Source organism: Cervus elaphus, chromosome 4, assembly GCF_910594005.1.
Source record: "Cervus elaphus chromosome 4, mCerEla1.1, whole genome shotgun sequence".
NCBI classification, from domain to species: domain Eukaryota; kingdom Metazoa; phylum Chordata; class Mammalia; order Artiodactyla; family Cervidae; genus Cervus; species Cervus elaphus.
The window spans coordinates 59,228,024-59,253,680 of NC_057818.1; the positions used below are offsets into that span (position 1 = coordinate 59,228,024).

A 25,657-nucleotide genomic window follows, 5' to 3' on the forward strand; every position below is an offset into this window, starting at 1 on the left:
CCCTAGCCCGCCCCCACTCCCTTCGGCCACCCGCAGCGCCCGCCAGCTGCCCTCAGCGCCCCTACGGCCGGCCCACAGGTGTGAGCTTGCTGGTCCACCACTCCCTGGCCTCTCCACCAACTGACCCTCCCACAGTCCAACTGACCACCCTCACACACACTCAGACACACACACACACACACACACACACACCAGCGACTGTGACCAGCAATAGCCCCCTGGCTTCAGCTGTCCTGTAGCCGGTGACCAGCTGTGGTTCCCCCGAGGATGAGCAACTATGTCAGAAAGGCCCTCCGAGGCTGTAACTTCAGCTCGGATTGTAGGCATACCCCACGCTGGCACACCACATCCCACAAAGTAGGGGGAGAGAGGGGCATCATGCAGACGTCCTCAGCCCAGACCAAGATGTTACCAACTCCTGCTCCCAGGAGACCTTCTATAAACACCCACCCCAAACTGTACCACCCGGAGCTTGCGAGGGCGAGAGAGGGCAGAGCAGGGGCAGGGGGGCAAGGGGCAGTGACTGTACCTCAGATGGGGGCCCCATCCCACATTGTCTTCCATTCCCAGGGTCCAGGGGACAGGGAGGGGAGGGGGAGGGGTGCCAGGGAGGGGGGCGGGGGGGCCCTGGGGGCCGTGTGTTCCGATTCATGGGGAGTGTTGAGACCGCCACACCAATAAACGCCTTTTTCCAAAGTCTCCGCCTGCCAGTGTCAACGTCAGTAAGCACATGGCTGAGTGGAGCGCAGACTCCTGGTCATTGGTGGTGCCTCCCCAGCGTCACTTCTGCCCTCCCCTTTCTCTTTGGTAAGATTTGGAATTGACCTATTTACAGATGTGGCCCCTGATTGGCTGAAGCTACTCGGCATAGCCCGTTTCCCACTGTGACTGGTTCAGAGGTGGGCACAAGGCCCAGCCAGACTAATGAGAGAATGAACACCAGAGCAGTGTGGATTTCCCAGGCAGAGCTGCTCTTCTGTTAGGATAATGTGGCTCAATGGTATGCAGCCAAGATCTGCAGGATGTCTATTCTCCATTGCATGGAGAGATCTTGGGTCTATGGGGATAGCACTGGTGGGGAAGACAATACATGGAGCCTGAGTGATAGAAACACCATGGAATGCAGAGTGGAAAGTCTAGAGAAACTGAGTCCATGATGACATCATTTGAGCAACTGGATCAAAACTTACCTGATGCCTACCTTCACTTACATAAGCAATAAAGTTCCATGTATGTTTAAACCAACTCATGTTAGGTTTTCAATTTCTAGTGATTACAAAGGAAATGAAAATTCTCACTGACAGATGAGATGTAGAGGTTCCAGAGACTCCAGCCATCACCTTTCTAAAAAGATCCAAGGTCTCTGTTTTCCAAAGGCCTCTTTCACACCCAAATTTAGCCAGAACGGCTCACATCCTTTCCTCCCGAGATAGACAGTTGCCTATGCTTTAATTATTTGTTTACACTTTCATTTCTGCCCACCTTCCATGACACAGACTGAGATATTTTGTTTCCCAGCCTCCGTCACAGTGATATAGCCAGCTTTTGGTCAATGAGACTTAAGGGAAGTTTGCTATCAGGCTTCCAGGAAAATTTTCCCTCATTCATGTGAGGAAAGGAACCCTGCTCCCTTCCTTTTGTCATTAGGTACAGTTGTGTGCAGATGTGATGCCTGGAGCTGCAGCAGCCATCTTGTAACTTGAGACAATATGCCAACCAACTGAAGGTGGCAAAGCAGAAGGACACAAAGAATCCAGATACTTGATGGTATCACTAAGTTGTTGAAACTACTTACTACTGAAGTAGTACTGAAGTAGTACTGAAGAAACTACTTATCACTGAAACTACCTACCTCCATATTTTTGCCATCATTTACTTTATTACTTATAGCCAAAATAATCTTCACTGAAGCATTCCTTACATTTCCAGTGAGAAACTCAATTGGAAAAAGAAGTCATCCTGCTGGGGAGAGTAGCAGCAAGCCCTGAACTTCACTGGCCCCAGACATTTGATCAGATGACAAATACTTATGGGTGTTTGTGCCAAACTCTGTGTTAAGTGCTGCTGATAACGACACAGTCTCTACCTTTGTGGAACTCTCAGTTTAGAAAGGAAGTCGGAGGTTAAACAAGTAATTACATATTTACATACAAGAAGCAGGAGGTTCAGAGCCTCTAGGACCCAATTCATAGCCAAGGCAAGTTAGGGTCATGGGTTAGAGAAGGGTCCTCTAAGATGGTAATAGTTCCCTTTACAATCGAAATATTAATGATGCAGAGCAAAGAATCCTGCTCTAGGTGCAGTAAACTCTAGAAGCAAAGCCTGGAGGCAAACTAAAGTATGATGAAGAAAAGCAGGGGTGAAATTTCTGTAAGGAGAGGATAGAGAGGCCAACAGAGGCCAAACCACAAGGCTTCAAAGGTCACAATGAGGAGCTTGAACAATATCTGAAGGGCAATGGGCAGCTCTAGAAGGGCTTAAAGAGAAGAGGTATATGATCTGATTTAAGATGAAGATTCTGGGAGCTGGATGGGGCTAGCCTGGAGGAGGCAAACATCGATATAGGAAGACCTTTCCAGAGAATGAGGCAGGGCACCCTCTCCAGCTCCCAGCCGCAGCACGCCCTGCCCGCCGCCACAGACCCTTGCCCACTTGAAGGCTGTACAAACCACACTGTTCGGTTAGCAGGAGTCTCTCCCAGCCCTGGAGTCCCATCTCCTTAGTTGAATAAATACAGGGAGAGTCTTCTTGGGCGCTGAGAGAGGGAGACGGGAAGTCCCACTTTCCAGGTCCAACCGTCAATCACAGCGGGACAGGAAGTCCGAAGGCGAAATAGGAGGCGAAATAGGAAGTCCCGCCCCCCAAGTCCTGCACAGAGCAAGTCACATCTCTGCTCACACCTGTGTGGCCGCCCGAATGGTTTTGGGGCCCCCACCTGGAGGCATGCCGGTGGCCTAGAAGAGAGAAGAGGGACAGGGTATGAACACAAGAGTTACCCTGGATGTGACCATAACTCACCCTTTCCCAGCGCTAGCTGGCACCATTCCAAAATTAACTGAGTTCCCTCCATTTGCAAGGGGGAAAAAAGGTCTAGTCACCCTTGGGAGAGATAAGGCATACAACAATTCAGATTTTATGGGGAAGAGATGTTCTGTCCCACTTCAGAGAGAAAATGGAAGTTTTCCCAATTTTTATGGAAATGAATGAAGGCGTTTTCGAGAAACTGGAATTTCATGCGTATATATATATATATGCATGGATGGAAAGTCCTGTCCAGCTTCTATGTATCAAAAAAAAAAAGGGGGGGAAATCTATCAACTTTCTGAACCAACAAAAAAAGCTGGAGGAAGAGAATTCTGACTATCTCCTCTGCCTGACTAAAACACAAAAATTTCCACCCCCATTCCAGGACCCTGGAGCACCCATACTCACTGGGTGAGCCCTGATTGGGCTAGGGTTCTCCAGCGGTACTTTGAGGGGCAGAGGTTGTGGGGTCTGCACTGGGGTCACGCTCTGCACGTTCTTTTCTGGTTGGGGGGCTACAGGGGTCCACGTGCAGGGTTGCTTCTTTTTCTTACAGGCCTCTCCTGGGAAAGGAATGAGGAAGAGAAATAGGAACACTTGATTGACTGTACCCACATGCCCATTCAGTCAATGGCAGAGGAAGCTGGGTGGAACGTGGATTGGATGAGGTAACTTCTGATTGGTTCAGAGGCTGAACCAGTGGGACTCTTTCCAGGGGTGGGTTCCCCACTTACTTCGAAAGCGGCACAGACAGCAGATGCACAAAAGGAGAAGAGCTGCCAGGACTGCCAGGCCTAGTAGGGACCCCAGAACGATGCCAGCGATGGCCCCGGGGCCCAGGGTGGAACCTGGAGGAGACCAAGAGAAAGGGAATAAGGAGAACAGGAACCAAAGCTGGACCTGTTTCCTGAGCCTTCTACCTCAACCCTCTGCTCATCAGAACCCAGGAATCTGAGACCCCCACACCCTCAGTTCATTAAATGTTTCCTGAATGACTGTGATGTAGCTGGCATTCTGTCAGGTGGTGAAGATCCATTGGTGAGCAAACCAAGATACCTGCTGTCCTATGGGTTAATATTAATATTAGGAAGGAAATCAGAAATGAATGTGCAAATAGATAACATAATTACAGATTGTGTTCAGAAGGAAAAATAAATGTGCTATGATGGAAATTTGCTTTTGATGTCTCTGTTTTCAGGAGCAAAAGCAGACACATCACTTTGCTGGCAAAGGTCCCTATAGTCAAAGCTATGGTTTTTCTAGTAGTCATGTACAGATGTGAGAGTTGGACCAGAAAGAAGGCTGAGTGCCAAAGGATTGATGCTTCTAAATTGTGCTAGAGAAGACTCTTGAGAGTCCCTTGCACTTCAAGGAGATCAAACTAGTCAATCCTAAAGGAAACCAACCCTGAATATTCATTGGAAGGACTGCTGCTGAAGCTGCAGTGCTAATACTGTGGCCACCTGATGCAAAGAGCCTACTCTTCAGGAAAGACCCTGATACTGGAAAAGATTGAAGGCAAAAGAATGGGGTGGCAGAGGATGAGATGGATGGATGGCATCAACCAATACAGCGGACATGAACTTGAGCAAACTCCTGGGGATAGTGAAGGACGGGAGTCTGGCATGCTGCAGTCCATGCTGTTGCGTCAGACACGACTTAGCCACTGAACAACAACAAATGATAGAAATAATGGAAGGGGAGGTGACATTTAGAAAAGTTGGTGAGGGAAGGGCCTCGAGGAAGTAACATTTGAACAGAGACCTGGGGAATGGGGAGCCAGGCATGCTAAACAGGGGGGACAAGGGAGTTCCCAGCAGAGGGAACAGAACATGCAAAGACTCAGAAGCAGGAAAGTTTTCTGTGTTCAATGAAGGCCAGGGTGGGTGGAGGATATGGAATGAAGGTGGAAGAGGTAAGGGTTGAGGCTGGAGGGATTAAGAAGGGCCAGAGCCTGGGCATGAAAGGCTTTTAAGCAAGGCAGCAGCAACGTGGTCTGCTTTGCATAACTTTGGCTTCTACGTGGAGGATGGACTGTAGAAGGGCAAGAGGGGGCATAAAGAGACCAGGAAAATGGCTACTGCAGTCAAAGCAAGAGAGGACTGTGGTGTCTGACCAGAGCGTAGAAGTGAAGATGGAAAGAAGTAGATGATTAAGAAAGCATTTTGGAACAGAACTTGTACCCTGCTCTTGTGTGAAAGTTGTGTAAATTTTAATTATGTTGGATTGGCTCATAGTGCTCTTCAGATCTGCTATATTCTTCTACTTTTCTGTCTACACATTCTATTAATTTTTGAGTGTGATATTGAAACTCTAGCTAAATATCTTGTCTACTTAAAAAATAACTGCAATATATAGTTGAACTATGTGTAACTTTGTTCTGTATTTTCCAAGTCTCCTGTAAATGTATTATCATACTTTCATAGTTTGAAAAATTAAAAATTTATTTATTTATTTAAAATAATATTTGTTTTTATTTATTTCTTTGACTGTGTTGGGTCTTAGTTGCAGCATGTGGGATCTACTTTCCTGACCAGGGGTCGAACCCCAGGCCCCCTGCATTGGGAGCATGGAGCCTTAGCCACTGGACCACCAGGGAAGACCCTCAAAAACTTAAAACTAAAAAAAAAAAAAAAAGCATTTCGGAAGGAAATGATGGGACTCTTGAGATATTTGGGATGTTAGAGGTGATGTCAGCATGTGGGTGGTGCCATTTTCCAGGATAGGAAGACTGGAGAGTTGACAGGAGGGTAGTGGGCAGGGTATAGTTTGGGGAAACATCAAGAGGTCTGTTTTGGACATGTAAAGTCTGAAATGTCAGATGGACATTCAAAGTGAAGATGTCAAGTAGGGAGGTGGCTTTTCAAGTCTGGAGTTCAGCGGTCTGGGCTGGAGATCAGACATTTGACAGTCATCCGAGTATTGATGATATTTAGTCAGTGAGAATGGAAAGGCCACACTGGTGAGAAATATAGGTGGAGAAGAGAGCTAAGGATGGACGCATCCAATACTTTAGAAGCTGGGAGTATTCGCAACTACTGAAACCTGCGCGCTTCACAGCTAGAGAGTCTGTGCACTGCTATGAAAGATCCTGCCTAACACGATGAAGATCCTGTGTGTCGAAACTAAGACCAATGCAGCTAACTAAATACATAAAAAATTTTAAAAGGAAGTTGGAGAGTGTTACTAATTGTCTCCTCCCCCAAAAGATACAGTATACGTGTGAATGTGACTATACTTGGAAATACAGTCTTTGCAAATGTAATCAAGATGATACGCAAAGACTTCATTTCCAAATAAGGTCACATTCACACATATTGAGGGTCAGGATGTCAGAATACAGTAGGTCCCCCTGCCACTTTATCTGCAGGGGATACATTCCAAGGCCCCCAGTGGATGCCTGAAGTCATGGATAGCATCAAAACCTACGGATCTACATTTTCCCAGCATCACTACTCTGGCCCTTTGGGGTCATTAATAAGTGAAATAAGCGTTTCTTGAACACAAGCCCTGACATACTATGACAGTTGATCTGACAACCGAGACAGTTTCAAAGTAACTAACAGACAGGATATGCTGAACAGAGAGATGACTCACTTCCCAGGCGAGATGGAGTGGACAGCATGAGATCTCACCATGCTACTCAGGCATGCAATTTAAAACTTATGAATCGTTTATTTCTGAGATTTTCCATTGAATATTTTCAGACCACAGCTGACCCCTGGTAACTGAAACCTCAGAAATCAAAACCGAGGATAAAGGGGCTACTGTATCTTTTGCATGGGGAGGCACAATTCAACCAATCAAGTCCAGATGAGATCATGAGTGTGGGTGCGCATTGGATATGACTTGTGTCCTTACAGGAAGACAGAGACACATATAGGGAGGAGGGGGAGACTGTGGGAGGCTGGAAGCAAAGGCTGGAGTAATGCCAAGAACTGACAGTCACTATCAGAAGATAGAGGGCTGCCCTGGTGGCTCAGCTGGTAAAGAATCCGCCTGCAATACAGGAGACCTGGGTTTGATCCCTGGGTTGGGAAGATCCCCTGGAGAAGGGAACAGCTACCCACTCCAGTATTCTGGCCTGGAGAAATCCATGGACTGTATAGTCCATGGGGTCGCAAAGAGTCAGACATGACTGAGCGACTTTCACTTTCGCTTTATCAGAAACTAGAAGGAGGCAAGCGAGGATTCTTCCCAGAATCTCAGAGGCAGGGACTTCCCTGGGGTCCTGAGGTTAAGAATTCACCTTCCAATGCAGGGGATGTGGGTTCGCTCCCTCATTGGGGAACTAAGATACAATGTGCTTTGGGACAACTAAGCCTGTGGGCTGCCATGAAGCCCCAGTGCAGTAAAAATTTAAAAATTAATTTAAAAAAAGAATCTGCCTTATTCAGACGGGACGCACGGTTCGGTCCCTGGTCAGGGGACATGCCACAGGCAGCTAAGCCCCGTGGGTCACAACTAAAGAAAAGCGCACACGCTCTAGAGCCCAGGTTCCACAAGAGAAGCCCATGCACCACAAGGAACATACAGTACAGGAAAAAAAAAAAAAAAAAAACTCAACAATCTCAGAGGCAGCATGACCCTGCACAGACTCCTGGCTTCCAGAGTTGGCAGAGAATACATTTCTGCTGTTTCCAGCCACACAGTTCAAGGCATCTAATTACGGCAACCCCAGGAAACTAACGCAGAGAAAGAAGGAAGATCCAACTAAAGAGACTTGAGAGGAGGAAGTCCAGGAGAAAGGCTCCAACTCACCAGCCTGGTAGACCTGGCTTTGGGAGGGCGTCCCTGGCTGGCCTCCCAAGGTGGGCAGGATACGAAAGACCCAGGTCCTAGGGTTCTGAAGAGGGAGGGGCACCACAGCTGACCGCTCCCGAGGCCCCAGGATGAGCAAGGAGACCCAGTCCTTGGAGGCGATGGCTCTGCCGGGGTCAGGGCCCTCCACCTGTGCCTGGATCCGGAAACGGCTGATCAGGGCCCCGCGTTCCACATCCCAAGTCAGCACCACTGCATCCCGGGTTCTCTGCAGCCTCCACGAGGAGATGGATGGTCCTGGGGAGTGGGGGAGGTGGAACGGGGGGTCAAGGTGGAAACTGGATTCACTGGTTCAAGAGGGAAAGGAACAGGGTCACGGACCTGGACTCCTAAGTCCTAGAAGCAGAGGGTCTGGAGACCCCAACTCCTGGATCTAAGAAAGGAAGAGACTGGGGGCCTGGAATCTTGGGTCTGAGGGAGCAAGGGTCTGAGCGTTCCCTGGAAGAACTGACTGGGGTCCAGGATTCCGTGAGCGATCAGGGATCTGGGGGGTGGGAGTCCTAGGGTCTGGGGTTGGAGGAGGCCCAGGACCAAGATCTCTGTGTCTAAGGGAGGAGGGGCTGGAGGTCTGGAGCCCTAGGTGTGAGGGAAGAACTGGCTGGAATCCCAGTCTCCTGGGTTTAGGAGAAGAGAGGTTCTGGGAGAAAATGGGACTCACCAGTGAGGGTGACCTTGTCGCCCCCAGCACCCAGCGCCCCACTGCACAACACGGAGTAATTTCCCAGGTCCCTGTCCAGGCTGAAGTTGCCGATGAGAAGTCTCCGCCCATCCTCGGTGAGCCGCAGGCGTCCCCCGCCTCCTGGGGCTAGGGGCCGCCCTTCCCGGGCCCAGGATGCTCGGGAAGGTGGGGGACAGCCAGACGCCAGCAGCGCTACCTCTGCCTCCCCAGACTGTGTCTCCTCCACGATCGGATGAAGCAGGACCTCTCGGGGGGCCTCTGCAGGCGGAAGAAACCCGAGCAAGAAAGTCAAAGAAGGCGTCCTGTGCCCTTTGGTGAATCTAATAGGGCACCTTAGCCACAAGAGGAAGATCCTGGGAACATGTCAGTTCTCTTGGTGGGTCCAGGAAAGAAATTTTGGACCGGCCCCTGCTTGAGGTATAGAGAAATCCTCCAAACATCTGTAGGGTTAAAAACAGGAAATCCCCCTTCCTCGGGTCCTAAAGGGGCAAAGCAGTAGCCCCTCCTCCTCGGGGGAAACAGTAAGGAAATCCCACGGGCTCTCACCCGGGGTGACAGTGCACGTGCGCGTGGTCACCAGGTGGCGAGCAAGGCAGGTGACGGGCAGGCCGCTGAGCCGGGGGTGGGCGGGGACCACTGCCTGGAGCACAGAGGACGCCAGTCCCTCCCGGACGCCTTCGGGGAGACCCTGGAACTTCAGGGAGGCGGCAGGGACCCCGCCTGGCCACGAGCAGCGGAAGCGGAGGCTGCGATCCCCAGGACCCCCTTCGACGGAGCACTGAGGGGACCCGGGGGGCAGATCTGTGGAGGAAAGAGAGAGATCAAGGGGTCAGTCGGCTCTGTTCCCGTTCCCCCCTCTCCCCAGCCCCTTCACTCCTCTTCTTCACCTGACCCCGCCCTGTAGGCACTGACCCCGCCCATTCTCGTGCAAACCCCTCTCGCTTTCTGGCAACTCCGGGGCTAAATGGACAGCTACTGGCCATCCTTGCTCCTCGCCTTCTTCTGGGCATCCCTGTTCCTCTACAGAGATCTCCGCCCCTCCCCGCTGGCCCCGCCCCCTCCAGGAGTCCCAGCCGCTCGCTGGTACCGCCCCTTCTCCCGGGCATCCCCGCCCCTCCTAGATGGCCCCGCCCCTGTATCCTGCCATGCAGCGCTCACCAGCCACCGTGAGGTTAAGCAGAGAGCGCCGGCGGCTGCTGGTGCGCGGGTTCGTGGCAATACAGGCGTAGGCGCCGGCGTGGCCGGGCCGGACCGCGGGCAGCAGGAGGTGCGGGCCGGCGGGCACGGCGGCCTCGGCGGGGTCGGCCAGACTCCAGGTGATGTCGGCCGGTGGCCGCGAGGCGGCGGTGCAGCTCAGGGTCACGTTGCTGCCCGCGGTGACATACAGGGCGGGATTGGCATCGCGGTTCGAGGAGACAGTGATGACCGGCAGATCCGGGCCATCTAGGCAGAGGAAGGGGGTTGAAACCGCGAAGGTCGGGGTCATCTGGGGCCGCCCCAGGATTTCCAAAGGCTGGACATCCTCCCTAGCGACTTCAGGAGCCTGAGCCCTCAGATCCGTGTCCCCAACCCGAGGCGTCCCCCCACTCACAGAAAACACTGACGTTGGCCGAGGCCTCCGAGTGGCCGAAGGGGCTGTGGACGCGGCAGGTGTACCGGGCGTGGTCGCTGCGCATTGGACGCGCGATGAGAAGCTGGTCGCCCTCTGCGCGGATCCGCGGTGGCTCGGCTCCCGCAGACTCCACTATATCCAGGGCGCGTCCGTCCCGCGTCCAGCTCAGCTCCCCGTGACCCGGCCCCCACCCCATGCAGCGCAGCCGGAGCTCCGCTGCTCCCTCCTGGGTCTCCGGAGCCTCGGGCTGCATGGACAGCTCGGGCATGGGCTCTGGGGGAGGGGGCACGGGCTCAGGACTAGGCTCTCAGTCCCTGCGGCCCTTAGGTCTGAGACCCAGTCCCTGCCACCTCTTACACCCAGGACCTGGCCCAGCTGAGTCTCGGTCTTAGCCCTCCTCTTAGCCCCAAGAATCCTTTCTCACAGACTGAGTCCCCAACTCTCTCCTCTCTGGGACTCAGGAGTCAGCGCCCCCAGGAATTTTGGTCCCCAGGGCCAACTTCCCTCAAGCATCAGCCTTGACCCCCAGCTCCTCTTCTGCCTCTTCCCGACCCAGGAGTCCTCGCCCTTGTCTGTGTCCTCTTGGGCAGGACACATCTGCAGAACAGCAGCAACCTACCCCCAGCAAGCCCCGCGGTCAGTTCTCCAAACCTCAGAGCCCACTTACCATACACACCCACCGTGAACTCCCGGATCTGCCGGGGGACCCCGGCCCGGATGACCTCTGCTGTGTAGACCCCAGCATCTTTCAGCTGAGCAGAGGTGAGCTCCAGGTGCCCTTGAGTCTGGTCAAATTGTAGGCGGTCTTGGTAAGCGGGGTCCAGGCTAGTCAGAGGGGCCCCTGGCCCCAGGCCCCCCGCTGCTAACACCTTGGAACCTCGGCGCCAAACTACCAGAGTGGGTGGGGGGCCAGGGCTGGGGACTGGAACCAGCCGGAGTTGGATGGTGGTCCCCACCATGACCGCAAGAGGCTCCCCCGCCTGCAGGGGGAAGCTTGTCCCCGCATGGGCCTCTGAGGACACTTTGGAACCCAGGCTCTGGGCAGAGAACTCAAGATCCCCATCCTTAGGGGAGTATTTTGAAGCTGAGGCCTCCACAGAGACTTTAGTATCGGGGACGTGAGCAGAAATGCTGGAAGCTGGGGTCCTGACAGACAAGGAAGGCTCCCAGCTTGGGGCAGCAACTTGTGAACCCAAGGTGTCAGGAGATACACTGGAACTGGGCATTCCAGAGAAGGGTTCCAGATTCAGATTTTTGCTCTCAGCAGAAATATTGGACCCGAAGGAACTGTTCAAATTTAGCCCCTTGGGAGACCATTTGGAAAGCGGGGTATCTGTGGAGACTTTTGAGCCTGCCGTCTGATCTGCGAATTTCCAGCTGGGGGGATGGGTGGAGGGAACTTTCGCACCCGGGCCCTGGGAAGAGCTTTCTGGGTCCGAAGAGAGACTGGTTCTCTGAATTTCAGAAGAGGTTTGGAAGGCGAGGACCTCTACTCCGGAGGCTGCAAAGGAGAGGAGGGGAGGGTGTTGCTGGGCTGCAGAAAAGGGAGCAGGTGGGGAACCGGCTGAGTCGGGGGCTTACCCAGGAGCAGGAGGAGTGGCAGAGCCCGTGAGGTGTCCATGATGCTGGCCGCACCTGCGAGGATACTGGAGCAAGACCTAGGGCCTGCACTGATCCCTCTGGGGCTGGACAAGTCTGACAGGACTGGTAGCTTCCTGGGCGGGGAAGAAAGAAAGATGTAGTGGGAGGTGCCAGGATCCCCCACCCGGATCTGTTGGCTGAGCCACCAACCCCACCCTATTTGTCCTCATCAGCTGGTCCGATCTCGGGGCGGGTGCCTAACCTGACCCCTGCACTCCCCACTTGCCTGGGGAGGGGGGGCGGGGAAGATGGTGAGAGTGGAGTCCCAGCTGGAAACTTAGTCCCAGCTGGAAACAAGCTTGTGGAGAGGGGCAGGGGAGGCGAAGCCAGGAAGACTGCCTGGAGGAGGGTGAGACGCCCTTTCAGAGAGGCCCCACCCCCACCCCGCTTAATGGCTGTGGTCTTCTTCCTCTGCAGCCTCCTGGCCTCTGGTCCACTCTGTCCTGCCAGGCCTCAAATACTCATCTGATCCTGCTCCTCCTCCTCCTCTGCTCTCCATCGTCCCTTTTTGCCCTCAGGGGCGTTTCGAGTGGCTGTCTTCCACCCAATCAAATCTCCTGAGACCCAGAGCTGTGTCTCCTTGACCCCTAGACCTTCACACACCCTCTGTCCCACTAAACTTAGGATCTTTCCTCTAACCCCACCCTCCAGGATTCTCCATCTCCAATCAGCTCCACCTTCTAGAGGGATGCTGGAAGCCTTCCTCCGGCCCTTCTTGCCCTCACTTCTGTCAATCTCCAGATCCCATACCACCCCCTTGGTCCCCTGAATCTCTCTGCTCCATCCCTTCTTCTCTATTGGCATGACCCCAGCACAGGCCCTGACTTCTTCCTCTGCCCCCTTGCCTAGCCTCCCTCCAGCCTGTGGATCCCCAGATGGTCCTCGAGTCTTTCTAAACCCAGAGCTGCTCCCACCCCAGCCAACCCTCACAGCCCTCCCATGGCTCCCCAGCACCTGCCCTGGGAAGACAACCAAGTTCCTCATCCGAACATCCAGGCCCTGCATCACTCAGAGCCACCCACTCCTTTTCCCCTCCAGTACTTACTCTTTGAACACTCCACCATTCTTCAGCCCATCTCTCCCCTCCCAGCCTTGGCCTGGACAGTTTCCTCTGCCTGGAATGTTCTGGTTCACTCCCCCACCCCCTCCCACCTAGCTAAACCACAACTTGTCCTTCAAGTCTCACCTTATTAGGAACCAAAATAATAATTACCCACTTATCATGGGTCAGGTACCATGCAAAATGCTTCTCAGGCATTATCTGCCAGAGCCCCTTCTAAACGCTCTATGAACTGAATGTTTACGAACCAGGATACTGTGGCTCGGAGATGTCAAGGGACCTGCTGGAGAATGCCCAGGCAGGGGGAAGAGCTTAGTCTGTGACGGTCAGGCTGCTCACTCCTCCTGAGAGCTTCCCCCACCACCCTATGCTAATGATAATAATGGTCATAATACAGAGTGAGCATTTTCTGCACGTCAGGTATGGTTCTGAAGGTGCTATTGTAATTAACCCTTCAAAATCCCATGGGGTAGGTTTTGTAGCTTTAAAATGGCAACAAATGCCACACTTCTTCTATTAGGAAATAGGGCCTATGCCCCGTTTCCTTGGATCTGGGTGGGCTCTGGGACTGTTGGACAAGAGGGTACAGCACAAGCGGCCCTGCGTGTTTCTGTATCTAGGCCTTGAGAGACTGGCACTGCCCACTGTCTGTACTGTGGGGCACTCCCTCTTGGGAGCCAGCTGCCATGCTGAGAAGAAGCTCAATCACCCCCATGGAGAGGTATCATGGCCCCTGGCCAACAGCCAGCTCAAGTCAACAGCCCCAGCCAGCTTGCCAGGCACGTGACTGGGGCATCTTGGACTTCCCATTAGAGCCATCCAAAGAGATGCTGCGTGGAGAAGAGGCAAGCTGTCCCTGCCAAACCCTGCCCAAACTTCAGATTTACGAGCAAAGTAATTGTAGGTAAAACTAATTATGCCATCAAGTTTTAGAGAGGTTTGTTACGCTGTGATGGGTTTCCCTGGTGTCTCAGTGGCAAAGAATCTGCCTGCAATGCAGGAGACCTGGGTTCAATCCCTGGGTCGAGATCCCCTGGAGGAGGGCATGGTAACCCACTCTAGTATTCTTGCCTGGGAAATCCCATGGACAGAGGAGCCTGGCAGGCTACAGTCCCTGGTGTTGCAAAGAGTCAGACAATACTGAAGTGACTTAGCATGCATCTTATGCCGTGACAAACAAGCAGAAAACAGGTATCATTACTGACTCCACTTGATGGAGCAAGAAGCTCAGGCTCAGAGAATAGGAGCCTGCCAAAGGTTCTCCCAGAGCCAGGGACTGGCCAGGCTGGGAGCTGAACCTGGGTTAACCAGGCCCTTAACCACCACACCAAGCTCTTCCTGTTTCGATCGTCCACATGAGGAAACTGAACATCAGAGACAGGAAGGAACTCACTCAAAATCTCACAACTGTTAAATATGAGAGTGAGGCTCTAAAATCACTGTCTCTGACTCCAGGATGCAGCTCTTCATCCCCAACCTAGGTTTGGATTATCTGCTGCTTATCTGTCTGCCCACTCAGGACCAGAGCTTCCAGCCTCATTCCCTCTTGTGTCCCAAGTCTCAGCAAAGGCCAGGCACCCATGTCTGTCCCTCCTTCAACACGGAAGTTTCTCACAGGCAAGGACCTGATATGACTCACCTGGGTCCCCAGTGTCGCCCAGTACAGGACCTGGCACATGGGAGACTTGAGTAAATGTTCATTGAATGAATGAATGGATTCCTGGGGAATGAGTTAATAGAGACAGACGTAGGAAGAGTCATGGTTTTATTGCTGGGTTTCAGGGAAGGGGCTCAGATGCGCCCAATCTCCTTCAGTTTGGCCACCAGGTCCTCTGTGGTCTCCACCTTGACGCCGGCCGTGCGCTGGGGCGGGTCTTCCACGCTAATCACGGAGATCTTGGAGGTCAGGTCCACGCCCAGGTCCCCTGCCTTGATCACCTCGATCTTCTTCTTCTTGGCTTTCTGCACTCGGGAGGCCACGGTTTCACAGGGCTGCCCCAGCCCCTGCCCACCCTCTTGCGGCCCCTTTCCATGGGTGCCACACCTGCAGAACCACTCTCACTGGCCGAACCCTTCTGGATCTGCCCACTGGCCAGGGCACAGGGCCACACTTGGTGTGGACAATTCCTGCTGGCTGGGATGCCCTGGGGAGCACTCCTATTGTGGAAGTCCCCCTTTAGTCAACCACCATGGCAAGGCTGGAAAGGGCTGGAAAAGTCATCCTCTGGCAATAATAACTCAATGGACCTTTGGCCAAGATGACCAATTGCACTCTCCTTGCTGGCTGAGATGACTCAGTGAACCCTCCCTGTTAGATGAAATGACCCACTAAAAACTCCCTATTGGCTGGGATGACACATTAAAATCCTATTGGCTGAGATGATTCACTGAACCCTCCCTATTGGCTGGGATGACACATTAATAATACCTTCCTATTGGCTGAGATAACTCATTGAATTCACCTATTGGCTATGATGACTCAATGAACCTTCCTTGTTGGATAGATGACAAACTGAATGCTCCCTATTACTTGAAATGACATGCTAAATTCTCCAGTTTGGCTGAGAAAACACAATGAACTCTCCCTATTGGCTGAGATGCTGCATTGAACGCACCCTATTGGCTGACATGGCCCACGATGTTCTTCCTATTGGCTGAGATGACACACTAAACCCTCCCTATTGGCTGAGATGATACACAGAACTCTTCCTATTGGCTGAGATGACAGAATGAACCCATTCTAGAATCTAGATGAACAGTGAACTCATCATGTTTGCCAAGAGATCCCATGAACTCTTCCTAGTTAGTCACGATGGCCTAAATGATTCTTTCCTGTTGGTAATGATTACCAGCGGAACCCTCCCTGATGAACCAAGATGATCTAATTGGCTAAGATTACACAATGAACTTTTCCCATATGTTGGAATGATGGGTAACCCTTCCTATTGTCCAGTGAATCCTTTGTGTTGGCTGAGGTGACCAGAAAACCTGCCCTGTTCACCAAAACAGCACCCTCTCCCGGAACTCTCACTATTGGCAGAAATGATTCAGTGAACCCTCTGTCAGCCAGACTCACCAGGTGGCCCCTTCCTTTGGAGGAGATGTCCCTTGGGTCTTCTCTCCTCCCACCTGACCACCAGGAAGGCATGGGGCCTGAAGCACCCACCCCTTCCCAGCCCCCCAGTGGCCCCTCTGCCAAGTACTCACCATGATATTGGGCAACGTTGCATAGCGGGGCTCATTGAGCCGCAGGTCAGCGGTCACCACAGCAGGCAACTTCAGGCGCAGAGTCTCCAGGCCTCCATCAATCTCCCGCTCCACTTTGATCTTGTCCCCTTCCAGTGTCACCTGGGAGGCGAATGTGCCCTGGGGAGAGACAGCGTGGGGGAACACAGGGGAGGTTAACTAAGGAAGTCACAGAGAGGGATCTCAAAAATCCAGGGCAGGGTGTCTTTCTTGGGACCCAGGGTACAATTCCTAATATCCTAAACCTACCCACTGGATCTCCCTTTTTTAATGACAACAAACATGTGTTGAGTATGGGACACTGTTCCAAGTGATTGAAATGTATTAAGTCATCAGATCGTCTTAGGGACTCTACGAGGTAAGTGCTATTATCCCACTTTACAGATGAGGAAAACTGAGGCAGAGAGAGGCTCAAAAACATGTCCAGGCTGGTTCAAGGCTCGTGTCATGGTCTCACTTACCCATCTTTCTGTCCCCAAGAGCTCCTTTGAGACCTCTTGACAACAGAACCTCATGTGTACCTTGATCCTCAAAACACCCTCTGGGGCCCCACCTTCTTCACATAGCACCCACCCCCTGGCCCAAGGCTCTTGGGTCCTTTGGTCCTGAATCACCATTTCCAGATGTGACCCACACCCTCTGTCTAACCAATCTGTTCTCTCTATTGTGTCACTTATTCACTGGACAAATCTTTCAGGTCTCACCCGGAATGTCCCATGAGCCTGCTCTTGGAGATACACCATGAACACAACTGATAAGGTTCTGACTTTGGGGGCATTTATCCTGCAGTGAAGACCACCAGTAACCAAGTAAACACACAGTGGCCACTGGTCACATGTGGCTTCTAAGCACGTGAAATGTGGTTAGTTCCACTGAGGTGTGGATGGAATTTTTCATTTTATTTCGTTAATTTAAATTTTAAAACCAGTAAGCAAGATCCATTACCATAACTGTGGTGATGGTTTCACGGGTGTAGAATATACATATAACACGTATCAAAGTTCACTTAACTGAACACTTTATATATGTGCAGTTTATTGTACAGGTCAGTTTTATCTCAATAATGCCGCTTAAAATAAGGATATTTAATGGTTATTTAAGCCTGTTTGGAACAACTTGGGCATGTGAATCTACTTTTTCAATAATAAGTTTTAAGAATCTAAATATTTCTGATAGAAACTGAGCATCTGAATTGAAATACTCTGTAAATATAAAATACACATTGTATTTTCAAAAACCTCATACCAAAAACCAAAAGAGTACCCAATATTTTTTCTCTGTGACATGTTGAAATAATATTTTCGATATATTATGTGAAATAAAATAAGATTGAAATAAATTTGGCCTCTTTTACTTTTTGAATGTGGCTGTGAAAAATTTTAAATGACTCCTGTCATTTGCATTTCTATTAGGCGGGAATGGGACTCATGGGGTTGGAGAGGGAGCATATTTCATAGATGGTGGGCAAGGTAGGCCTCTCTGAAGAGGTGAAACCTGAGGAGAAACCTGGAGGTGAGTGAAAAGCCCTGAGGCGATCTGAGAGAACCCTGTTCCAGGCTGAGGGAACAGCAAGTGCAAAGGCCCTGGGGCAGGGCTGAGTTGGATGTGGCTGAGGAGCAGCAGGATGGGGAAGGGGCACATGAAGGCCCAGAGGAGGCCTGGAGTCTTGCCTGTCGACCCCACTTCTGCCCACTGGAGCAGGCGTCCAACTTCACACCTGCCTCCCTCTAGAAGGGCAGAGATGGGGTGGCTGTGTTCTGAACCCCCAGGCCTTCAGCAGATGGTCCCCACTCTGGCCTCACCTGTGGCCAGTCCAGAAATCCGGCTGTCATCTGCCCTGTCTGGTTACAGTCATCATCGATGGCCTGAGTGGAGAAGAGAGAAGATTGTACAATAATGGGGTTTCTCAGGAACCATTTGGGCTTTTGTTTTGGAAAGGAGGCTGGCAGACGTTTCTATAACAGGCCAGGTAGAAAATATAAACTCTCTCACGATCACTCAGCTTTGCTCCTATAGAGCACAAACAGCCATAGACAATAGGTGTCTACATAAACAAATGTGGTAGCATTTCAATAAAACTTTATAAAATCAGTGGTGGCCATGGACCAATTTGCTGACTCCTGGTCCAAAATGATCCTGTCCACTCACTTAGGCCCCGAGAGAGGCAGTCACTTGTTGAGGAGCACACAAGGGGCCCTGGTATTCCTGATGCAAAGTCTTTGCCCCTTCTCTAAATATTCCAGCGGTGTCGCTCTAGGCACACCGGTTCTGGTTGCACAGAGGAACCACATGAATGGCATCTGGGTCAGTGGGAACACCTTATCTCCGACGCCAGTGATTAGTTCAAGGATGGGCACATGACTCCAGCTGGACCAATGAAGAGTCAGCTCTGAAAGTTCTGCTGGAGTCCTTGGGATAGAGGTTCCTGTCTTTCTGCTGGGGTTCTCAGGCTGCTGGGCTGTGAGCCTGCAGCTACAGAGAGTAAAGCCAAGACAGAGTTACAGAGTGTACAGCACATGGGACCTGGATCAAGCTGTGCCTGAAGCTTCCGTACATGAACTAATAAGTTTGCTTTTTCGCCTCAGTCAGTTTGAATCATGATTCTGCCACCTACCTGCTTTCCCAGCAGCACCAGGTCCACCTTCTCCTTCTCTGCCAGCTTGGCCAGGACCCGAGCCACCTGCAAGGGCCCCAGGTGATTCGCTTCTGCAGCTGGCACCTCCACGTGGATGCCCCGGTCTGCACCCATGGCCAGAGCAGTGCGGATTGTCTCCTGTCAGGCAAAGAAGAGGCTTGACTGGGCTTCTAGCCTGTGGGGGACCCAGGAGTGCAGACCCCCAGCCCCCTCCTCCCTCAGACCCAGGGGTCCAGCCCCCAGCCCCCTCCTCCCTCAGACCCAGGGGTCCAGACCCCCAGCCCCTCCTCCCTCAGACCCAGGACTTGGGGCTCCACCCGTCCCCAGGCCCCCAAGCACCTGGCACTGGACGGGCCCACAGCTGACGGCAATGATCTCCTTCACAAGCTTCTTCTCCTTGAGCCGCACGGCCTCCTCCACGGCGATCTCACAGAAGGGGTTCATGGAATGCTTCACGCCATCTGTGACCACACCCGTCTTGTCGGGCTTCACCCGGATCTGCTCAGCCAGGAGGGGAAGGGGCAGGGTCAGCGGGAAGCAGGTGAGGAGGCAGGGGCTGAGACATCAAGCCCCACCCAGGCTGGATGGGGACCACCTGCGTGCGTGCTAAGTGGCTTTGGTCCTGTCCAACTCTTTGCAACTCTATGGCCTGTAGCCCGCCAGGCTTTGTCCGTGGGATTCTCCAGGCAAGAATACTGGAGTGGGTTGCTGTTTCCTTCTCCAGGGGATCCTCCCGATCTAGGGATTGAACCTGTGTCTCCTGTTTGGCAGGTGGATTCTCTACCCCGAGCCACCAGGGAAGCCCCCGAATGGAAGTAACTGTCCCACAGTCACGTGGTCAGTTGGCAGTGCCCTGGGCCCCAAGCATTCTAGTCTCCTTTGGTACCACCTGACGAATCCTGGAGGAGTCAGGGAGCTGTGAGACAGGATGAGGGGAGCCCCACCCAGTCTGATGTTGGAGGCTATCAGGGGAGGATTCCCTGAGGCAGTGGCAGTTGAGCTGAACCTGAAGGGGAACTGGCATTGAGGAGGTGAAGTGTGTGGGAAAGTGTCAGTGGTAGGCGGAGCATGTGCAAAGGCCCTGGGGTTTGAGGAGTCCCAGGGAGCTGGTACGGCAAGGGGAATGCAGTGTGCTGTTGCAGGGGCTGGCAAGGGCTGGACCGGTGTGATTCTCAAGATGTCCACATCCTAACCCTTGGAACCTGTGATTGTTGCCTGCATGTCACCTGCATGTGACTGTTGCCTACGTGGTAAAAGGGACTTATGCAAAAGTACTTACGTTCAGGATTCTGAGAGAGGGAGGTTACCTGGGATGATCCAGGTGGGCCCAAATGAGTCACAGGTTCCTTATAAGTGAAAGAGGGAGGGGAGAGAGTGTCAGGATCCAGGAGAGAGACTGAAAATGCTATGCTGCTGACTGAAGACAGAGAAAGGGGCCGCAAGCCAAGGGATGCAGGGGGCCTCCAGGCACTCACAAAGGCAAGAGACAGATTCTCTCCTGGAGCCTCTGGAAGGCACACAGCCCTGCTGACACCTTGAACTTAATCCAGTAGACTCATGGCAGACACCTGACCTCCAGAAATGGAAGAGAAGGAATCTGGGTTGTTGGGAGTCACACAAGTTTACAGTAACTAGTTACAGCAGCAACAGGAAAGGAATATGACTGTCCAGGGCCTAGCAGGCCCCACCGGGGAGCTGGGCCTTGATCCAAAGAACAGCATAAAGACGTGAGTGCATCCAACTTAAGTTTGCACAAGGTCATTCTGGATCCTTGGTGGAGAAAACTGGAAAAATGGCAAGAGCGTTAAGTGGGGACTAGGTGGCTGTCGGTCACTGAAATCAGCCATGACTCTGGTTTGGACAGCCGTGACAGTGGTGATGGGGAAGTGGATGGGCTGGAGGTCTTTGGAGGTGAAACTGATGGGGTGCTGGGGTCGGGGAGGGGGAGCGGTGAGAGGGAAGGGTCCAGCAGGACTCTCGGGTTTCCAGTGGGTGCAGAGTGGGGGACACTGAGCTGGGCTGCAGCCTGAGACAGAGATGCCCAGAGGAGCTTGGCTTGGGAGCCTACATAACCTGGCTCAGGACCTCCCTCTCTCTTTTCCTTGAACAGAGCAGATCCCGCGTGACAGCATGGCCCCGGGGGGGACACTGGGACTCTCTCTCTTACTATGTCCCTGCACCAGCTTCTCTGGGCCTGGGGGTGGGGGAGGTGTGGCTGTTCCTCCCATCCACAGGACGGAACTGAGATGGGAGTGTGGGATTTGGGGAGGGGGTCTCCCCGTCTGCCTGTGCCTCAGGGACTGGTAACATTAAAAGGCGGAGGGGGAGAAAGAGAAAAAGAACAACCCTATCCCAGTTTTGGAAAAGTCATCTTGACATCAACAATAGGGCACAGACTCTAGAACTTAATCAATTCACTTTACAGAAAAAGCCATGGAGCAAACACCATGCACTGAGTCCATGTTTTGTTTTGTTTTTTTTCCTACTAGAACCTCCACTGGGTGGATCACACAGGATTTCCCCAGATAGGCCCTTGGCTCCATCCCTCACCTCCTTCTGCCTTCCCTGGCCATCTTCCTCAAACTGCAACCCTCTCAACTCTCCCTGTCTCATCTTTCTCTGTCTCTTTCCGTCACAATGCCCAACCCCCTGCCACAGGACATTATGTCAGATCTGTCTTCTCCCCAGCAAAAATCAACTCCACGAAGACAGGAATTTACGTGCGTTTTGGTCATGACTATATCCCCTGGGCCTAGCATAGTGCCTGGCACATGGTTGGTGCATTAAAAGTATTAGACGGATGACTAAATGAGAGCCTGCTCACAAGGGCACCTGTCCGCTCATCAGTCACTTACTAAACAGCATGGAAACTAAAACACCAAAGCCCTTTCTTTCATTAAAAAAAAAAAAAAAAAATTCAAGATAGGCGCTTCCCCTTTACAAACAGGAAAGTGGCCCCCCTAATCAGTACAAGGCCTCACTGGGGGTAGTCAGCAGGGGCCAAGGGAGCACCCCAGCCTGTTCCAGCCCTGGCAGGATGCCCAGCCCTGCACTCCTGACTCCCAAGGAGAAAGAGATGTGAGCTCTCTGGTAGTGGGGACCCGTGCCAGCTCATCTCCAGGGAAGACCTTTGAAGCTTGAGTTGTTTCCAGGCTTCAGAAACACTGCTTACTTAAATTGCTTAAGTCAGGAAACAATGATTGGCCTGCAAACTCAGTATGGTCTTTTCTTCTTTTTTTGAATAAAGATGTTTTTATAAACTGAGGGAGATGATTCAGTGAAGCTTCCAGGCTTTCTCTTTAAGGTGCAACAAATTAACCCTCAACAGAAACAGGCAGGCAAGCCTCCAAGGGCTTTATAAGCCTTAACTCGTTTAACCATCCAAAGAGCCCAGGAGGCTGGTTACTGCCACTGCCATCCCCACTTGCTAGAGGGGGCAACCAAGGCACAGAGAGGCCAAGCAGGTGACCACGGAAGGCCTCAGAGACTAGGTGATGCTGAGTTGAGTTTGGACGGAAGTGAGGAAGCGATGCTGGAAATACAGAGTTGGGTCAGGCCTTGCACATCCCCCCCGCCCCGTCCCCCCCAAAAAAGAGCTGTCATTCTGGGGGAGGGGGCGGGGGGTGGACATCTGGGCAAACAGAGGATCTTAATTAATCCAGTGTGGGAAGGGCTGAGACCAAGCCCAAGGGGCTGCGGGAGGGCCCAAGGACACATCACAGTAGCCTAAAGGGATGAGGCGGTGAGGGAGGGGGGCTTCCGGGAGGTGGTGACGTCATAGAATCCTTTAGCCCTATTGCAATCGATGAGATGGGAACTAGGCAGGACAAAGGAGGGATAAGAAGCAGAGGTGGGAGGGTGGAGCTGGAAAGGCACCCAGGCAGAAGGCACAGCAGGGGCAAAGGCCCAAGGCAAGCAGCAGTCTGGTCTGTCAGGAAAGTCTGAGCAGCTTGAAGCTGCGTAGGAACCAAAGAGGGGTGATGGAAGGCCAGGGGGTGAGGGCTGGACCACACAGAGTCCTGAGCATCAGGCTGAGGGACTGGGACTTTGTCCTCCGGGAGTTGGGGAAAAATGGGATGATGGTGGGGGCACAGGGTTAGCCCTGGGGGTAGGAAGCCCCCTCCAACTCCGAGGCTGGGAAGGGATGAACTGGAGAGGAGAGACTGGGGAACTGGGGAGGAGACGACACTGAGCGTTCTGGTAGAAGAGGAAGCCTGAACCGCTGGAGAAGAGGAAGCAGAGCAGAGAGATGGAGAGGGCAGAAGGCACCCGGCTGAGAAACGACAGGCTGTGGAAGTGAAGGAAGGAGGCTGGGGTGGTGCCCCAGGTTTGGCCGGGTGCTTAGGGAGTTGGCACTGTTTGAATCACTTTTTTTCTGAATAAGGGACATTAACAAACACATCCAGTGAGACACCCTGGGGCACTGTGGGAGGGGCGGGCAGCGCCAACACTTCGGAAAAAGGACAGGAATTCACATAAGAAGGAATCCACACTTCCGCATTCAGCACAAACACCAGAGACACCCATGTGTCAGGTCCTGTGCTGGGCAATGCTGGGACCTAAGAAAACATTAGTCACTCAGTCTTGTCCGATTCTTTGCAACGCCATGGACTGTAGCCTGCCAGGCTCCTCTGTCCATGGAATTCTCCAGCAAGAATACTGGAGTGGGTAGCTATTCCCTTCTCCAGGGGATCCTCCCAACTCAGGGATCGAACCCAGGTCTCTAGCACTGCAGGCAGATTCTTCACCATCTGAGCCACCAGGAAAGCCCAAGCTGAGACCTAGAGCTGGGTCAAATGTGAGCCTGTCTGATGGGTGAGACAGGCATCTCAGGCCAGGGACTAGGACTAGCGCTGAGGGAGGCTATGGGAGCCCAAAGCGACAGTCAGAGTGGGGAGGACTCCAGGAGAGTTGGGTCGCAGGATCCTAAAACAAGCTTGCCCCCCAAATGGTGGAGGCAACTCCCTTGTCACATGGTGCCGAGCTGTCATTAGGCCAAATGGGTGTCAGGTGGAAATGAGAGGAAGCCCTGGCTGCCTTTTGATCCTGACTGCTGCTGCCCCGCCGGGTGATAAGACCATCAACAGAACCTCCATGGGCCTGTGTCCTCACCTGTCCAATGGGATTCGTAATATCTAGATGGTAATGAAAGGACTGAATCAGTTCATCTCCGTCAAGAACTAAGAACGCTGCCTAGTGCATAGCAAGGACCCACTTAACATGAGCTGTCAACAATCACTGAAGTTTTCATGCGGGCACAGGCTTCCAGGCCCTGTGTTGGGCAATGCTGGGGACACAGAGGTGTACTCAGGAGTACTGACGGGGGTAGGGAGGTGGGGACAGATGTGGATGGACAGTCACTGCCTTCAGTCTGGTTCAGGCCAACTATTGAGACAAAGTGGCTTTTGTCTGAGGGCGTCTGTCTGATTTACCTCTGTCCAGACCAGCTTCTCTGGGGACATGCCCGGTCCTCAGGGACTCTGCCCTCCACCCCGTCTGGTGGAGGCTGTAAGCATTTCCATCAGCTTGTCAGATTGGTTTTCATCTTTAGCAAACCTTTCCCCTTCCAAGCTAGAGCCTCCTCGCTCGCCCTGGGGCTGGATAGCTTCTGGGTTCTCAGAGGACTTCCATTATAGCACATTGCCTGTGCCCAACAGTCCTCTGAGTGTGCAACGCAGCTGAGTGAGTGAAATCCTGGCTCGTGTTCAAAGGCACTAACTGGGGTAAGGAGTCAGCGGGACCTGGCTGGGAATCCCGGCTCAGCCCCTTCTCAGCCGAGTGGGCTCTCTGTGACTGTTTCTTCGTGCGTTAGAGGCCACGGCTCTTCCAGCAGGTAAGAAACAGAGACGGTAACTCGGCCCGCACACAGTTCTCAAGACACTGAGTATAGAAGTGGCGGAAGGGGGACGGGGTCATGACCCCAGAAGGGCTGGGTTTAAATGAACCAGGACGGGTTCTGACAGGAACCTCAGAACCTCTCCGTTCGGTGATCTCCGCTCTCAGATGTGACTTTGACGTTTGGGAGAGCGGCAGACACGGGAGGTACCAGAAGACCCTCATACGGTGGGCGCTCGTGACCCCGGAAGTACACGACCGCAGGGTTCAGGGAGGTGGGAGAGGAGGGGGGGGCCCGGTCACCTTCACCGCGAAGTCGATGACCCTCTTGACAGCCACGAGCGCGCGCAGCTCCGCCATCTTCCCGCCGCGGCGACCCGCCGGGTCCGAATTCACCTTCCGCCTCCCTGACCGCTCGCCCCGCCCCCCTGCCCTCCTCTGCGCCTGCGCCCCGTGCCGCGAGCCAGCCAACCGCGGCGGCGCCCGCCTCCCCGCCCCGACAGAGGACCAATCGGGAGGCCGAGAGGCAGAATCGCCAGCAGACGCGGACCAATGGGAAGCGGCCCCTGGGGAGGGAGGAGGAACCCGAAGGGGAGGGGAAAGGAGCTTCTGGAAGGGGCCGTGGCCGGGAACAGGGGGAAAGGTCTTGCCGGGGTGGGAGGCATCCCAAACTTTTTTCCCCAAAGCCCTCGGGGGTCTGCCCCCTCCCCGAGGTCCCCACCTCTTACTCTCCCTCTCTAGAGTGGTGAGAGCGGACGTGCTCATGTCCCCGAGCCTCTAAGTCCGCAGGTGTCCGCGCCCCTCCGTTCTCTCCACGCTCGTATTCCTCATCCCCTCCCCGATCGCACCTCTGCGTTCACTCCAGTCCGTCCTCCCCCGCCCCCGCCTCCATTTTCCCCGCAAGTCTGCGTCCCTACCTCTTCTTCACGAGCCACCTTGTCCCCTCCTGATTCCACAACCCCAGTGTACCTGTTTCCGTCAAAACCCATGTCCTTGGTCCTACCCACGTCGGAATCTCTCTGCGTCCCCCACGTCTCCACTTTCCCTGTAGGTTCGCGTCCTTACTTCCTCCCTGAGCCTCCAGGTACCCCCATGCGTGCATCC

General features: G+C 53.2%; 2 protein-coding genes across 2 annotated transcripts; both read right to left on the reverse strand.

The window, feature by feature from the left end:
* Nucleotides 1-267: 267 nt before the first annotated feature.
* VSIG10L (V-set and immunoglobulin domain containing 10 like) lies at nucleotides 268-14,606 on the reverse strand. The gene is made up of 11 exons (XM_043900013.1): nucleotides 14,477-14,606; nucleotides 11,718-11,851; nucleotides 10,804-11,637; nucleotides 10,116-10,409; nucleotides 9,683-9,967; nucleotides 9,071-9,325; nucleotides 8,504-8,782; nucleotides 7,786-8,082; nucleotides 3,759-3,872; nucleotides 3,433-3,587; nucleotides 268-2,954 (listed from the first exon to the last, which is right to left on the reverse strand). Exons 1-11 carry the CDS (start codon nucleotides 14,596-14,598, stop codon nucleotides 2,895-2,897), a joined length of 2,829 nt encoding a protein of 942 aa, XP_043755948.1. The 5' UTR covers nucleotides 14,599-14,606; the 3' UTR covers nucleotides 268-2,894.
* On the reverse strand, nucleotides 14,586-25,014 carry ETFB (electron transfer flavoprotein subunit beta). The gene is made up of 6 exons (XM_043900014.1): nucleotides 24,857-25,014; nucleotides 19,058-19,216; nucleotides 18,698-18,856; nucleotides 17,886-17,948; nucleotides 16,045-16,203; nucleotides 14,586-14,799 (listed from the first exon to the last, which is right to left on the reverse strand). The coding sequence occupies exons 1-6, from the start codon at nucleotides 24,911-24,913 to the stop codon at nucleotides 14,629-14,631; spliced, it is 768 nt and encodes a 255-aa protein (XP_043755949.1). The 5' UTR covers nucleotides 24,914-25,014; the 3' UTR covers nucleotides 14,586-14,628.
* Between the last annotated feature and the right edge of the window lie 643 nt (nucleotides 25,015-25,657).